The following is an 18,285-nucleotide window of genomic DNA, read 5'->3' on the forward strand; positions in this document are numbered from 1 at the left end:
AAAAATTTCCACCAAACAAAGTAGTGAAACCGAATTGCACAGGCGTTTACAGACTTATATATCTTTACAATAGTATAACAATAATATTTATAATAACAGCGCGATTGCAAAACCAACAAACCTTATTTTCTTATAACCTAGCGTGACTTAGAACGCCGTTTGAAAATTTGTCTTTCGAAAATGTGTTTCAATATTAATTTATTTTGTTTTATAATGTTAATGAATGCAAAACGAGTATAAGAAAATAAATATACGATGGAAAAACGTGTATATATTAAAGTAATTCCAATAACATGCACATGACTGTTTAGTTTAGTCTCTCTATATGTATCCTTGGTTGTCAACTCGGGCAATAATGAATTGACTCGTACATTTATATGAACGTAGACTATAGCGCAACTCTTCTAATGTTGCACCAATGAATACGAGCAAGAATCCCATTTCTTGCTGAGAAGCCAAAAAAGTCGCAACCAATTAGAGTTACTGATATTGCTTTCTCACTCACATACAATGTACATCAAAGTTAGCTAAATTCGGCATTCGAACAAAGAAAGGGAAAAACCGAAGTTTGACTTTGGCGAATGAACAGTGTGCATATATTATGGCGAATCAAAAGCAAACGAAAAAGTGAGGAGCAAATCATTGCAACGTATTCCAAACATTCCAACATGTCTTTAAAAACCCAATGGCAACAACGGTAGTTATGATTGTATCAATTGGCGAGCACCACTATAGTGTACACGGTGGCAATAAAGTAAATGGGCGCCAGTGGCAGTTAGTACTCACAAAATAATCAACGAACAAATAAACGGACACAATCCGGCCAGCTGTATTTTTCAATCACAGTGTAAAAAGTGAAAAGTGCGTGCGACCAGATTCGGTACTTTTACGTGTAACACACTGTGGCAAGCAAGCGAGTTCCCTTAAAGAAATTAACTAAATTTTTGGTAATAAATGAAACAGAGTTGTTAGATATATATTAAAATTTGCCTGTAATATAGCGAATCATTCAAACATAAATACTTGTGCGGTAGTTGAGTGGTGAATATAGTGTTCGACTCAAGTATTTTACTAAATCAAATTCGGTTTATCAATGTAAGATTTTGTGTGAAAATGTGTTATCTTAATTTATGCGATTAAATGAGATATGAAGCGAGAAAATCAACAGAAAATAATATCATACATATTTATTTACATGTAATATGTGTACATACATAGATATATGTATGTACATGTACGTGGACTATTGGCATAAATGCAGTTTAAAATCTGTTAAAACAAAATATGTTCACCAATGTAACAAAATGAAATAAAATCATATTTATAGTAAAATAACAACATATAATAATATTATTATAATATCAATATTATTTGGCCGACTAACTACAAAGCAACATGTGTTCAATATAGAGTTTAAACTCTATGACTTGGATTGAAATGCATTGTCAAAAGTTCAAAGCAATTTTTTTGTCCAGCGTGTTTGAAACCAAAAGTGATATGAAAAAATAAATAAAAACTCGAACTGGAATCCTTTTATACATATATGTATATATTAAAAAACAAGTTGATATTGTTACTATTATTTTTCTTAATTTCTTTATACTTTTTACTTTATTTATAAGTATATTATTAGTAGATTCACTGCTGAAAGCAAACAACAAACACATGATAATAAAATATTATTTAATAATAAAAATAAAGTTTATTTTAATTTGGATAATAGTTAATTAAATTAAATTATTAGATAACATCAAAATATAAATCACCATTAAGTGACTGGATATGTATATGTACCTATGTAACTATGTATGTACATATGTACATTCTAAGGCGAATGTATGTTTGTACGCTATAGAAAGAAAACGTGAAATCAAATAAAGTGAGGTAAAATGTTATCACATACATATGTATGTGATTTTTTTTATTTTTAAGCGCTATTGAAGGTTGTAAAACAAAAGCTTTCAATTAATTCCGACCGTTACAGTACGAAAGTTCTGACATATTTCTTCGAAAAAGCACATCCAAAATTTTTAGAATGGAGTAAAAATGTATTCGTTTGACACCGCATGCAGAGTGGGTTGGTTAGGATTGTTCAATTGACGCCCACCTGTGGTTTGCCTGTAAGGCATACAAACAAATTTTCATTTTCTTATGTACATATGTATGTATGAATGCTCCTATGTTGTTTTGCGAATTGGGTTTCAGTAAAAAAGTGCATATATAATATTTATAGAAGAGTGCGAGGATTTGGTATGTTTACATCTTCATCATTGCCACCTACTGAGTTCTAGCTTAGCGTGACGCTAATACCGGAATTTTATCTCAATCACATACACATAAAGTGCACATTGTATATACTACTTTATCCATCATTAATATGAACCGTGCATGACACGTTTGAGAAAAAATACAATTTCTTAATTAACATTTATCCTTATTAAAAATTACGGTTCATATTTTCGAATACATCGAAATTATCCTTGAAGGAGGCTTGAAGGCGTGTAGTAAATTTTCTACTACTTACTGGTATTAGAATATGTAAGAAAGTACCCTTATACAAATAGAAAGTAGAAAGTAGTAACATTATCTTAAAAATAATAAGAAATAAATACGAATGAACGACATACATATCCTTATAAGGAAAACTTTTATATTTGGCAAGATATCTTCACAAAATTTGCCATGGATAATTATCAAATATGTACTTCGGCAAAATATTTTAAAAAATTGATCGCATCGACATACATATAACAGGAAGCTCCCATACAAACTGAGGATGCTCTAAGAAATTAACCCGTAAAGAGTATTATAGCTTCGGTGCGACCGAAGTTAACAGATTTTCTCTATGTATCCTTCGGCTATAATCGCGTAAGCGGTGACTACGCCAATTAAGAAGAAGAAGATCCTTTGGATTAAAAAAAGTTATTTTTCGAAAACGAAAATTCTCTAAATTGTCAAATAGGTTTCGGTAACTCTAACAATTCTATAAAAAACAAAACAAAGTGTATATTAATACTGCCTACAAGGTTAGACTTGAACTATCAAAAATTTTTGCTAAAGTGTTAAAGTGTTGGATATGTACATAAATATTTGAACTTGTGACAACTATGAACTATTTTAAGTAATACTCGTAAAATTACAGTAAAAGAAAATCACAACAACTATTTTATTTGAATTTAAGTAAATATTTAAACTAATAATATATGCGAAATGTTCTTATTTCTGTTTTTCTTTTGTTTTGATTTAAGAAGAATAGAAACTGCTGTAGTTTTGGCCAATACTATATTTATATAAACATGTTTTCGTCTTAAAATTGTCCAACGAAACCACATTGAAACCCAGTTTTCACGGAAAACTACTTGGAAACTCACTCAATCTACTAGAAGATTTTGTCGATATTTGTCATTCCTGTATTGTCGCCTGATAGTTCTATTTTTAATATAATGGAAAAGCAAGAACATAAAGAAAGAAACTCATGGCATTCCGTACAAAGATCTCAATACCATTTCCCACTCATCGAAAGCATTTTCGACAACTGTACGAAAGAGCGTAGTTGAATATCTTCTCACGACATTTTGATTTTTGCTTAATGACGACGGTTTCATCACTTCTTTGCTAAATCCAAAAGCCGAAACCCCTGGCACATTTAAAATGTGCTTAAAAGACAATTCGATTTCTTGCTTAAGTTGCAAGATTTGAGAGTCATTACATCGCCCCGGATTTCCGCCGTTTAGTAAATAAAACGGTATCTGAAAATTTATTGTATGCGTTGCTTAGACGCAAGACTTTACTTACCGTCAGCTAATGTTATTAAAACGCTGGAATACCATCCTTTGCAATTATAATAGTTCACTGCTAATTAAAATGAAGAGATTTTAGAACTAATAACCGGAATTCTCGAACGGGCTTGTATTTTCACTACAGGCCGAATCTATTTTGTGAACTTATAGTTGGAATACTTAAGGTCAGTCAAAATATTCAATTTACAAACAGTTTTGCATAGTTTTCTGAAAATATTTGTGACTCAGAAGGGTCAGTGAAAATGGTTCGTTTGACGTATTAGCAGCCGAAAATTTGTTTCGTATCCGTAAAATATTCCAAAGCACTCGAAGAAAAGTCAATGGAAAATCGAGTCTGTTAAAATCCTTGCTACTAAATTACGTATGTTAAAACAACCATTACAAGATCGCGCGATTTTACCGATAATAGCAGAAATTGGCATATTCAGTTGGTACCTACATGAATAAGTGAATGAACATTGCAGTAGAGAAGAAATTGAGTTCAAAAGTAAAATTTTCTAAACCAAATTTGACAGCATTGTTTGTGGAAAAAAGAGTTGGTTCGTCGGTTCGTCACGGTGAGTGACATAAATGAATCGTTCTCATTCCTCTGGCAGTTTCAAAATTTAAAGAACATTTTATTAACGCAACTGCAAAACAATTGTCAAAAAATATTGCGTTAATGTATGTAAATTATAAGTTGTTCTCCTTGGACACGTTTACAATGCAAATTTTGTGCCAAGAGACAAAATTAGCCTAGAAGATTTCCAGAATATTTTAGACGTATTCGCTGCCGCCAAAGCTCGAAAACCTCACTTTTGATTTCCAAATAATTGAGAATTGTTTTTAACTGCTTGTTCAAAAACTTAATCATGATAGTCCATAGATTTTAAAAGAACTGTTTTTTCATTAATGAGATCGATAAATAAATGTTTATATGGGATGTGTGTGTCTTGCAATCCCTATATAGAATATATGAATATAGTATTATCTGATAATATTTTTAACTGAAGACTACTATGAATTAACTGATTCATACAATAGGCGTGTTTTATTTGACCATCACAAGTTAATAGCTAAATCATGGACAAATAAAACGCACTTAGCTTATTTCATATTTTCGCTTAAAAACGATGTGTGTTGGCAATGCGGGCTAGAACAGTCAGCTGCAATTCAATTTGTTTCAAAATGTCTGATGTGGAGAAAATGTCAGTTTTAATTCTTCAATTTGTACGGAATATTAAATTACTATATAAATATATTTATTTTGTTGATTTGATGATATTAACCCTCATCGAGACCCTCGGGTCTGGCCAGGCATATTTTGTTTTTAAATGTTATTTAAATATAATAGGTTGTCAAAAAAGTCTTGCGGTATTTTCGCTAGTTGGCGCTGAAAGCGCGTAGTTCTAGTTTTATTCGTCGCATCGGGTCATGCTATACTACCTTTTTGGAAAGCTCATTTCACGCGCTAACACGTGTTTGATTGATTGTCGTTTCTTTTAAATCGTTCGTGAGTTATAGCGTCGCAAACATGGAGCAAAATAAAGAGAAAATACGGCATATTTTACAGTACTACTACGATAAAGGCAAAAATGCATCTCAAGCCGCCAATAAAATTTGTGCAGTTTATGGACCCGATACAGTTTCCTTTTCCACCGCACAACGATGGTTTCAACGTTTTCGTTCTGGTGTAGAAGTGGTCGAAGATGCCCCACGCTCCGGAAGGCCTGTCGTCGAAAATTGCGACAAAATCGCTGAATTGGTCGAAAGAGACCGGCATAGTAGCAGCCGTAGCATCGGTCAAGAGCTGGGCATGAGTCATCAAAAATTCATTTCAATTTCAATAAAAAAAAATCAATAAAAATACCGCAAGACTTTTCTGACAACCCATTATTTAGAGTGTAGCAAAAGACTTGTGCTTCCAGGTAGCTTCCTAGAATTTTATTGTCTATAGACTTCAGAAAAAAAATTCGAGGATATCGTATCGAAAAGGACGAAAAAAGGATATTATAATATTACACCTTAGTGCACCAATGGTGCTTGGCTAGACCCCACATATTTTGTATGAAAGTATATGAACTTTGGTATATTTCTATCACTTCGCACGGTTGATTTATCTGTTTTCATGTTCGTTACATGTCCAAATTGGTTTGTATGTTCATCTAGGTCAAATTCTTTAGCTGCTAGAGCGTTTTAAAGGTTAAGAAAAATGTAATTTTTCTCAAAATGTTACATTTTTTGTGAACGCTGTTGCCACGCCCCTGGTAGGGAGAGAGGGGAGGTTGAGGGCTTTTCTGAAAGCCCCAGGGGTGAACTAACTCGCAAAATGGTTTTGATCCCCCCCGGCCCCATTCCCCCCCAACTGTAGTGAAACAAAAGGGGGGACATGGTGAAAATCCATTTTCGCCTATTGCCACGCCCCCGGTGGGGCCTTGGGGGCAAATTATACATTTCCTGAAAGCTCTTTAAATTACCCACCCACCTAGGTCAAATACTTTAGCCGCTAGAGCGTTTTAAAAGGTTAAGAAAAATGTAATTCTTCTCAAAATATTACATTTTTTGTGAACGCTATTGCCACGCCAAGCGTGTACAAGGCAGTCAATTTGATTTCAACCAAATCGAGAGGTAAAAAATTTCAAAAATGTATCTATATTGTACATATATGAGCGTACATACAACATGTATTTCCATACAAATGTATGTAAACACCACTTGGCCTAGCCAAGCACCATTGGTCTCGACTAAGTGTATCAGACCGTTGGTCTCGACCAGGGTTAATACAAAAAAAAAAAATATATTACAAATGTTCATATTTGTATTAATTTTAAGGGGGTATTCTGATGTAATCACTTCGAAAACTTGATTTTTTTTATATTTTGACAGTAACACCTATTGAAAACACGCTGTGAAAAATTCGGACCGAAATTCATAGTATTTGATAAGTTACAGCTCATAGTCACCGACGTGTCGTAAGCGACTGTCTACCAGGCGCCATGACAAGTCTCGCATTTTTCTCGAATCATCATTTTCTGAAACTGTCATGGTCCTAAACCGATTGCTTCAAAATTTACATGTTCTTCTACTCATTTATAGTTATCGTCCCTACCAGAATTGTTTATTTTCGAAAATATTTTCATATTTCTTTTAAACGATTTTTAACGAAAAAACAAGATTTTGGGGACCTTTTTTTGAAGTTCGACATTTTTTTTTAATGAAATTGATTATACTTATTTGGTAGGGACGATAGCCGCAGAACTACTGAAGAATAATCCATTCGATGAACAGTCGCTATCACCATGACCAGTGAACTACTTTATTTTTTGTTGGGGACTACTTTGATTTAAAAAAATATATATTAAAAATGTAAAAAACGAAAAAAAAATTTTTTTTGTAGATTTCAAAATACAAATAAAAATATATTAAAAAAATTAAAATGATTGCATTTTGTTGTCGCATACAAAAAAAATTCCTAAAAAGTGGTAAAATGTATGCGTTCACATGAGAGTATCCCCTTAACTTAAACAAAACACAAAAATTTTGTAATTTTGGTTTGTTTACATTTTCATCTGTCAAAAAGAACTTTATCGTTATTGTCAACTACTTTCTATTGGAAAAATCATAGCTATTGTGAATGAAAAAAAGCGATGAACTGGCAATGTCTATAGTTCAATATGGGTATTTCCATGGTCGAGAACGCGACAGTCGTACGCCTTTGAAGTGCATAAACCAAAAGTAAAAAAATTAACAAAAAAAAAATGTGTTGTTACTATTCGAAAGCTTTTCATTATCACTATGCATAGTACAAAATGTAGGAGCTTTCGATAATTTGTTTCCAATTCATTAGCAATAAACATGGGATCAAGAACGCGACAAAAAATAGAACTTGCTTTCGACTACATATAGAAAAATGCAAGATTCTGCGAAACGCAACAATATATTTTAGAATGATTAATTTAAACTAAAAAGGACTAAAAAGGGCTTCTTTTGATACATTTCTTGTTGATATATTTTCATCGGTGTTTTTTTTACAAGCTTAAATCTAATTTAGCACGTGACATTTAGAACGCGACATATTTGCCTTCCATGATTCTAATGACGATTACTATAATAATTCCAATTCAAAAAATGAAATTGAAAACAAAAATAAAAATTCATATAAGAAAATAAGTAAAAATAAATGAGAAATGTTTTTTTTATGAAATATTTTTTTCAATGAATATGCGGTTTGAGCTACTTTTAATTTCAAATGATCGTCACAGGAGATCGAATGCAGTTTTCGGGTTTTGATATTTCTTTTCTTGCTAAGCCACATGTTTTACCTATCTATATAAATAAATATACATGCTAAAAAAAGCAAAAAAAAATATTTTTCAAAAAAGTTATACTTACGGTAGCGAACGCGACACACTTCAAAAACCAATTAAAATATTTTGTATGAATATAAGATACTGAAACTTTTTTTAAATTTAGGTCACTAAAATTGATTTAAATATAAATTTGCAGCCACGTGTTACGATCGATCGCAAACTACTGATAAAAAATAATGATTTACGGACAAGAACGCGACAAAACAATATCAATGAAAGCAAAATAAAAATTTACCGTTATCGAGCTTCGTTTGGTCTCGTTGATTTTTTTGTATTCATTGTTGTTCCTAGCAAGATTTAATAAGACTAGTGCAAACATAATAAGAATTTACGTATTATCAAAAAATACAAAAATAAAAAGGCATTAAAGGTACACAAATGCTACTTTCTACGCTATTTCAACTTTTAGGTCATTTTTCTAACAAAAACCCTATATAAATAAATATACATGCTAAAAAAAGCAAAAAAAAATATTTTTCAAAAAAGTTATACTTACGGTAGCGAACGCGACACACTTCAAAAACCAATTAAAATATTTTGTATGAATATAAGATACTGAAACTTTTTTTTAAATTTAGGTCACTAAAATTGATTTAAATATAAATTTGCAGCCACGTGGTACGATCGATCGCAAACTACTGATAAAAAATAATGATTTACGGACAAGAACGCGACAAAACAATATCAATGAAAGCAAAATAAAAATTTACCGTTATCGAGCTTCGTTTGGTCTCGTTGATTTTTTTGTATTCATTGTTGTTCCTAGCAAGATTTAATAAGACTAGTGCAAACATAATAAGAATTTACGTATTATCAAAAAATACAAAAATAAAAAGGCATTAAAGGTACACAAATGCTACTTTCTACGCTATTTCAACTTTTAGGTCATTTTTCTAACAAAAACCCTTGAGATAAGCTGCAAATCATATTATATTATAAAAATATATATATTTTTTTTATATAATATCAGAAAAAATTATTTGTTTATCACTATTTTAATTTTTGCTCCCGGTAGACCTTTCTATGGAAAAACCCATATACAAGCTATGATAGCTTATGACATAATTATGTTGGCTAAGTCTTCCATACAAAATAAGCTAATAGCTTAATTTGCTAGTCAAATAAAACACGCCTATTATAGATTTACAATTGTTATTATTATAAACATTCCAGTAGGCAGGGAGTCCCCACCTTTTTACCTCTGGGCCCGGATGAGCCTAAAGCAAATAGCTACTCTTTTATCGAACGGAATAGCTTTTCGAAGCGAAAAAGTCGCATAATTTCTTAACCCTTTCGATCCGAAAAGCCGTTGAAGTAAATAAAACATATTTCGCATAATCAATATGAGTCCAACCATATGCTATATTTTTGCAAATGAACACGTGTTTACTATTTAAAATACCACGAATGCAAACAAATATCGTTAAGAATAGTATAAGCTACGAAATGAGACTAATTTAACCCTTTTTAACCACTTATTTTCTACGCTAGGTATCTTTGAAAATACACTGGGACACATACGTCCCGTTCGAATCGAAAGAGCCATCAAAATTTTTTCGAAAACGAGAGAAGACATTTTGTTGACAATCGTGTTGCCCAAATTCTGCTTATGTTGTTGGAATTAGTAATATTAAATTGAAAACTTTTGCATCAGTAGAAACCTTTATAAATTTTTATCTCACACAATTTAATCTGGATTTATGGATTATGGTTGGATTAAATGCTGTTTTTCTTTTTGATAAGGGCAAGGTCCTGGGTAGTTATAGTCTCAATCCCTATTACTTTAATTAATAAAATTTTCTTGTTGGAATTTTATAGAACACGATTTTTATAGTTGTAAGCAAATATTAAAGATTTCGAAACTTGTCAAACGAACAAATATGTGAATTGTCAATGAAAACGCATTGAAAGCACAGGATGTCGGACAGAGCGACTTTGTGTTTTCAAGATGTTTTTAATACCGGTCCGAACATGGTGTAAACTCAAACAATAATGAATAGTAATTGATTTTGGCAGAGTATTGGGACTCCAAAAACTACTCAGCATCTCGCTGTTCCGATATACATAGATTTTTACTGACCGCTAGTATATTGATTGTTGTGATTTTCGTTTAATCAATTAAAATTATCTCTTATTCATATACAGGATTTGTCCGAAAAGTGACAGGACTGAGTCGATTTAAAAAAAATTATTGAACCAATCGTTATAATTCTTTTAAAACTTTTATCTTTGCATTTATTAACAAGAAAGGCGGCGTGAGCCGGGGCGTTGTCGTGGTACAACAGCCAATCGGATCTTGTCGGACCTGATTGATCCTTCGTTTGAGTCTCTTGAGGACTTCCACGTAAAACCTGGGACTGACGGTTTGTCCACGAAGTACAGTCGCAGTGGAAGAAAATCAGTCCTATTGCTTTTCCGATAAACCTCGGCTCCCCAAAAAGGGAGATGTCGAAAAAATTCATATTTTGTATGCTAAGTTAGATGCTTTAATAAAAAAATCGTTGTTGGCTACTTAATTTTTAATAATTTTACATTAGTTTCTTATGTATTATATCTAGATTCCCAAAAAGAATGGTTCAAAAATAATAAGTACTAAAATTAGTCAAGTCCGAGCTGATAGTACGTTAAAGTACTTTATGTGATAAATTCACGTAGGATCAGATACTAAATTTTTAAAATGTACTTTAATTGTAGTCAAATTACTTGTGATAGATGGGCGTGGTCCTCAATTCATAATATTTTAGTTAGTTATTAATTAGCAAATATAAACATCAATAAAACTAAAATAAATGTTTAAATATGAGCGATTTGTAAGATCAATAAAGCACAAATCGACCCTTTTCATTTATTAATGCGCTGATATTTTCATACAAAGCGTAGAACAGAAACAACAAACTATATTTTCATATAAACGTTCAAATAAACTTTTTAATTCAAATGAATTAAATGATTTTTAGATTGCAAAATTTAAAATAAAGTGTAACTAAATGCTTTTCTACGCACACGAAATTTTGTAATGTATATGAGTGATATAAAAGGCAATTATTGAAAGTGAATTTGTGTGTCATAGCGCCACGAATATAATTTAATTATACAATTGACAGTTTGCAATATTTCGTGTAAAGTGGATAACGAACTAGCCGTCATTAAGTTGACCGGCTGCACCAGTATAATTAGTGACGTTGAGGACGACAACATCGTTGCGGATTACAGCAATCAACTACAACACTACAAACGTGAACTTCAATCAACAATAGACACACTGGAAAATTCCGTATCTACGCCGCCGCTGACACACTCCGAACAGCAACAACAGCCACAATTTCTAAAAATTGAACATACAAGTAGTTCGCATTCAAATTTCGACCATTATCAACCACATCAAGAGCAACAACCGTTTTATAATAATTTTTATAATCATGAAAATTTGGCACAAACGTTATATCAACGAAAACAATCACCTATAACACAATCATATGAGCACAATCAACAACGTTTTTCATATTATCGACAACAACAGCAGCATCAACAAGTCACACAGGATCAACAACGGAAATTACTCGAAATGTTTGCTTTACAACCAACACCATCAATGGGACCTGTCATCTCGCCATGGTCGGGAACAATGATCGATCGCATACCTTCACTCGATGATATGCCACACAAAGGTAAAATGATATACATAAATGATATAAATTAGTATTAGTATATAACTGTTGTAAATAAATAAATAAATAAATAAATAAATAAATGTATGTATATACATATTAGGGCGGGTCGATTTAAAAATCGCCCATTGCTCTATGAAAATCATATTCGAGGGATCAAAATAATATACTTTGCCGAAGGAACCATACCTCTAAAACGAATTTTGATGTCCCCCAATTTGGGTCGAACCTGTGGGTAGGGGCAAATTTTGAAAAATCCCACTTTGACCCATTTAGAGTGCTCCAATCGAGTCCAAATGTATGACCGACCCCCACTAACTTTGAACGGCCGATCCACCCATGCCAGTGACACACCCCCTGGAACCCCTCTGGGGGGTTCCCCATACAATCATTTAAAAAAATCACCATTTTTGGTGATTTACATGAAAAAATCAGCTAAATTGCTCTGTTTTTTCTTTATTTTTATTTATTTATTTATCATAATATCTATTTTTTCTCTTAAGAAATTTATTTAGTCAGAAAATATGTAAATGAAAAAAATTAATTTAAGTGAGTTATAGAAAAGAAATTAAAAAAAATTATTGTTTGAAGTCTTTTATACTTTCAAGCCTGGGCAATTTCGCACGGCTCTCTAATGTCGTCGCCATAACAGCCTCTACATTTTCCGGTATAACCCGTTTGGATTTATCCATGATGAGAGGTTTCCCATGCTTATCTTTTATTTTAAAATCTTGCAAAAGAGCGGTTCCCAATGCTGATGCTACACTGTCAGGCACACCAAATCTGTCACATACCAAGGCAAAGTTAAAACAATCGTATCTCTCTGTGTATTGTGAACTTGTGCTTCTATCCATATCTTCTTGAAACGGTGGCGGCGCGTATGTTGAATCATCGGGATCTTGGTATGTTGGCATTGATGACATAGACGTTGCTCCTTGCTCTTCAGTTTCCATCATAAATGCATTCATTGTTAGTCTTCTCTGATTATGTTGATCGTGCATGAACTCTTTGAGGCGTTCGGGAACCCAGCCGCATGCACATGGAGCTGCCTTCAAATCGCATTTACATGTTCCAATTTAAAAAATTGTTTCCAGAGATTTTACATACTCTGTAAATTGTTGGGTGTTGTTTATTCTCTTGATTTGCTCTTGATACTTGTCAAGCAATTTATTCAATTTATTACATACACTTTTTTTCAGCATTATTTCCATACCAAGATTTTCCCAAATTCCAATCAACTTATCTTGTACTTGAATAGTGAATGATTAATGGGAAAACTTTTTTTGTTCTGTTTTAGCACGTTTGCTTAAGTAAAAATAATATCTCAAGATATCCAGATGGGTTGGTAAATTAAGATCAGTCAAATCAAAGCTTGGGTGTATGACTCATTGGGTTTTCGATAGTTGTTGATGTAGTTGCTTCATCTTGCGGTGTAGAGGATGGTGGATTCATTGTAAACTTTTTGAGGTAATAAGAATGAAATGGAAATTGCAAAGTAAGACGCGTAGGGTTTCGGTTGTTAAATAGAACTCAGCTCTGGTTGCCCAGAGCTCCTTTATTTATAGCATTCCTTATCCTAATTTATGTATGCACCACATGCTGAGTGCATACACACATCTTAATACTAATCTACTGTACATACCGACAGTATGTACACATATCTTAAGCATAAGTGTTTTCGAAGCCAAACACAATTGTCTATTGTTAGTTTAAGATCATCACTTAAATTAATTTTTTTCATTTACATATGTTCTGACTAAATAAATTTCTTAAGAGAAAAAATAGATATTAATATAAATAAATAAATAAAAATAAAGAAAAAACATAGCAATTTAGCTGATTTTTTCATGTAAATCACCAAAAATGGTGATTTTTTTAAATGATTGTATGGGGAACCCCCCAGGGGAGTTCCAGGGGGTGTGCCACTGACATGGGTGGATCGGCCGTCCAAAGTTAGTGGGAGTCGGTCATACATTTGGACTCGATTGGAGTACCTAAATGGGTCAAAGTGGGATTTTTCAAAATTTGCCCCTACCCAAAAGTTCGACCCAAATTGGAGGACATCAAAATTCGTTTCAGAGGTATGGTTCCTTCGGCAAAGTATATTATTTTGATCCCTAGAATATGATTTTCATAGAGCAATGGGCGATTTTTTTGCCTCCCCACAAATCGACCCAGCCTAATACATATGCAACACATTTGTATATATGTACATTACAACTCTGATTAGGCCTATATTGGAAGATGTGGTATGAAACCCTAGGTACAGTTTACAGTGCTTGTCTTTCGTCTGAAGTTGAGTTTAACATTCCAGCTCGCTTGCTGTTAAAATCTTGTAAATCTAATTTTGAATGAAACGAACCTTTCCGTCGCATATGTCATGACTTTAATTCTTATAACTGCACATTTGATTTATTTGACTCATTTTAAAAAGGCTAATTTATAAATACATTAGAAAAAATTTATTATAATGTAATTTTAAATCACAGCTGGTGAAGTTTTGTTTCTGTGGCTTTCTTGCCTTTAATGACGGTTAACAAAATTTTAACATTTTACTCATAAAAACTTATGTAACATTTTGAATGTACTAAGGCCACTGACGGGGCATCTCGACAGGCAAAAATTTATGGTATACTAACTTATTGCCAGTGGAGAGCATATCAAACTAAAAAGTGAAAAATAATTCTTTGTATAAACTAACAATAATAATGAAGGAAAAATTCCTGTGTTATTGTGAGAAAAGCGTGGAATGCTCGATATATGAAAAATATGAATGTCACAAAGCACCCCACGCTTTTCTCACAATAATACAAGAATTTTTCCTTCATTATTATTGTTAGTTTATACAAAGAATTATTTTTCACTTTTTAGTTTGATATGCTTTAAAAGCGTGTTTTTTAGTTTTTTTAAACTATATTTATTTTTAATTTTTTAGTTTGATGTGAGAAACCCCAAATTTGTTAAAATATGAACTATGACATGTAGTATTGGTTAAGTAAATCGATAATTAGACAGCATTTAATATCTACTCGTAACCTTTCATTGACTAATTGTTATATTATATTATTTGCGACCAAGTTCTATTGACGACTTTACGAATTATTATTTCTTAATCGAATCATTTCTTCTACAGCTTCACTGTTACAGGGGTTTTACCTGTCAACTTTGAACAGTCTAGTTCTTCAATTCGAATTCCGTCCAAAGATCTACAACGACTAAGTGCTACATAAGCTTGTCCAGCAGCAAACAGTCGAGAACCCAGATAAATTACTGCATGATCTACTGTACAACCTTGCATCTTATGAACGGTCGACGCCCAACTCAGTATTATTGGCAACATTCGTCTCTCAGCGATTCCATAGCTGTATTTTGCTGGAAATTGTATCGATATTGGCTTAATTACGTGTTCACCATCTGAGCCGAAATTAATACGTACTGACGGGATGTCTTCTGCATATACTTGGTCCCTGCGAAAATTTGGCCAGATAATTTCTGTAACAAACCCCATATTACCATTCACTAAACCTTTTGACACGTCAATATTCGACCTTAACATCACTTTTGCTCCAACGAATATTTTTAATACATTAGGAAGACCTCCTGTTTTATTGATGTCATTCGGTATTACAGTATTTAAGTCCTTATTACCTAAATTTCGTGTAGCGTCAATGAGTTGGTCTTGTGCTTTAATCGTATAAATAACAGTCCCTTTATCTTGAAAGCTCTTCAGAACTTTTTCATTATGTATAACAACTTGGTCGTTAGTAGGGTAAATCCTTAAAGCTTTCTCAATTGAGAATTCTTCAGTGGTATCTGTTGACACTTTTTCAAGAAGAACTTCAAGATGCTTCGACGTCAACTTTCCAACTCTTAAAGCATTAAGCACATCTATAAATGTCGTATCTTCTTGTTGACGCATGTTTTGTTGGAGTTCAACCAGGCGGAATTGTCGCCACAAATGTGTAGCGGGTTTCATATGTTCTGGCTGTTGAAATACTTGATGTCCTCGGACAGGTGGTAACTGCATTAAATCACCAAAGAGTAAGACATTTATACCTCCAAAACAAGCGTCCTGTCTCTTTAGTTGGCGCAAACGAGAGTCGATCATGCAAAGCATTTCATAAGGCACCATAGAAATTTCGTCTATGAACAGAAACTCAACGTTTTGCCATAACTGGCGCATCCCTCTTAAATAATTTCCTGTAAGAAGTGGCATGTTAATGATGACGCCATCTTTTTGTACTGGTAGTTTCAACAGGCTGTGTAGTGTAGAACCTCCGACCAACCGTGCTGCAACTCCAGTAAGAGCACCAACTTTCACGACCAATTTTCCATAACATCGGTTAACTTGGTTTTTCAATACATTAAAGAGAAAAGTTTTTCCGGTGCCTGCTCCACCTGTGACGAAAATTTTCTCTCGTTTAATATCACCATTAAGTTGATTTTTAATACTCTCTGTAATGACAGTAAACAATTGTTTTTGATCAATATTCATAGCGTGCTGTGCTCTTTGAAATTGATCATTGCTCATTTCTGTGTCCGGTAATTCTTCTTCTATAACTTCAGGATTTATAATCTCTGGCTGTTCTAAAATTTCAAATGCATGTATCTGATTGAATGCATTTTCAAGCTGTTGGTCACGCTCTCGAAATTGGCGCATATACCTGCTCATTTCCTTCAAACGATTCTCTCGATGTAAAAACGCCTCTTTTGCATTATCGAAACCTTCAAGTAATTCAGTTTCCAAACGATAAGGCATATATTGAAGAAGTAAGCTATAGAAAAAGTTGTCGGGATCTGATGTTGCTATAAAATATGGCACCCTAACAACTGCGGGAACCTTTCTCACAACCATTTTGCTCTTATCTAATAGCGTAATGAGTGGACGACGTGTGTTACGAAATTCTTCATACGCGTCGTGATCAACACTTTCCTCAGTTTCGCTTACTTTTTTCGGATAGAATGGTTCAAACAACATTGCAAACTCTGTAAGGCTCATGTTTACAAAATCGTAATCGGGAGATTGTAACGGACGTTTTTGATATCTTTCAAAGATATTACTATAATAACCAGTTGCGTGCCCGTTTCTGTCGAATTGCAATACTCTGTAACGCTGTTCTGCCTTTCTTGTGTTCAGAAAAATGCAGCTTCGAGAACTGTCCCGTAATGGGATATGACAAAGTCTATATGCACATTCTGCAGCTGATACTTGTCGTTCATGAAGAATCTTCATACATATGCTGAACAGTTTGCGTGAAAGATCAGTTTCTTCGCGTTGAATTTGCTGTATTGCCTGCGCAATTCCAGAATCTATACCTGCAGGTTCTGCTTTCGATAGGTACTTTGCTATATAGTACGCTATCGCTTCGTTTGATCCGCATGGCTGAATATCCATGTTGCCTGCCCACAGTCTTAGCAACTCTGGGTGGTAATTATTTACCCAAGCATCTTCCTTTCGACGCTTAAGTAAACAAATTCTACCTCCGTTACGAAGAAAATCATCTGAAGAATGTGACACAATTCGTGTCTCGTCACATTCTTGGCGTGGAAAGTTGAATCGGCATCTTATAGAAGTATTATTTTTTGAACAAGTTTGTGTATGCCGATGAATTTGACATTTTTTTAACTAATTCATGAAGCTCTGGGTCTTCTTCTTCTGGAGGGATTCTACAGCAACAATTACGATCCAGAAGAAGTTTCCCTTCTTCTGAGTCAAACTCGGGATGATTTTCGATCCAAATCACCATATGAAGGTGAGGACTGCCCCGATTCTGGAATTCAATGCGCCACCAATGATCCTTCACTTTTCCGCCAAACACATAATCATTATTTTTTATAAATTTCATTAGAGCATTTACTCTTAACATGAAATGTCGACTCAAAATTACTGGATACTTCTCGATAAGTCTTTGGGTCTCATAAATATCGAGAGTACTGGGATCAACATCAGCCCTACCATCGGCTATTAACAAAGCCTTTCGTTGGTCTAGCCAGTTGAGATCATTTGAGCTAAATGTTACAAAGTATGTTGGAGGTCCTAAACATCTGATTTGAGCTAATAGTTCATTCAGAGCTGATCTCCAATAAGCTGCCGAACCTCTTAAATTTTTTACATAAATATGGACATCTTCTATTGCTCCTTCTTGATTAACAATTTTTTTGCCGCATGCAGATATAGTGCTTTTGATTCTATAATATTCAAAGAAGGATAAGGCATAAAATAGATAGTCGTTACGTTGAAATCTTGTGTCACTTCCCAAAATTCTAAACTGAAAGTAGTCTAACGCTGTAATATTTACAGGCCTTTGTTCTTTGAACCCGTTTTTTCCGTAAGGAAACAAGAAGTACCAGGCAAATTCTTCTGCTTTCAGTTCATGTCCGATATTAACGATGTTGTCTTTCGTTTTGCGGTTAATTTCGTTAAGGTTTCGTGAAACCTGTAGTTCATCTTCCACATTGGGTTGCATT

The 18,285-nt window shown here is 33.4% G+C and overlaps 1 protein-coding gene across 8 annotated transcripts in view; it reads left to right on the forward strand.

Annotated features, from left to right (window-relative positions):
- Positions 1-741: 741 nt before the first annotated feature.
- The window catches only part of LOC126766108 (paired box protein Pax-6), a 164,824-nt gene continuing 147,280 nt past the window's right edge, over positions 742-18,285 (forward strand). For 3 of the 8 annotated variants that reach the window (XM_050483927.1, XM_050483932.1, XM_050483931.1), the window contains exons 1-2: positions 742-947; positions 11,025-11,817. In XM_050483927.1, the coding sequence (XP_050339884.1) occupies positions 11,715-11,817 (103 nt within the window). In that variant the 5' untranslated portion in view covers positions 742-947; positions 11,025-11,714. Of the gene's footprint in view, positions 948-970; positions 1,096-11,024; positions 11,818-18,285 lie in introns of those variants that run through there. The other 5 variants (XM_050483928.1, XM_050483930.1, XM_050483935.1 and 2 more) reach the window with 5 other exon arrangements.

Source organism: Bactrocera neohumeralis, unplaced genomic scaffold, assembly GCF_024586455.1.
Source record: "Bactrocera neohumeralis isolate Rockhampton unplaced genomic scaffold, APGP_CSIRO_Bneo_wtdbg2-racon-allhic-juicebox.fasta_v2 cluster11, whole genome shotgun sequence".
NCBI classification, from domain to species: domain Eukaryota; kingdom Metazoa; phylum Arthropoda; class Insecta; order Diptera; family Tephritidae; genus Bactrocera; species Bactrocera neohumeralis.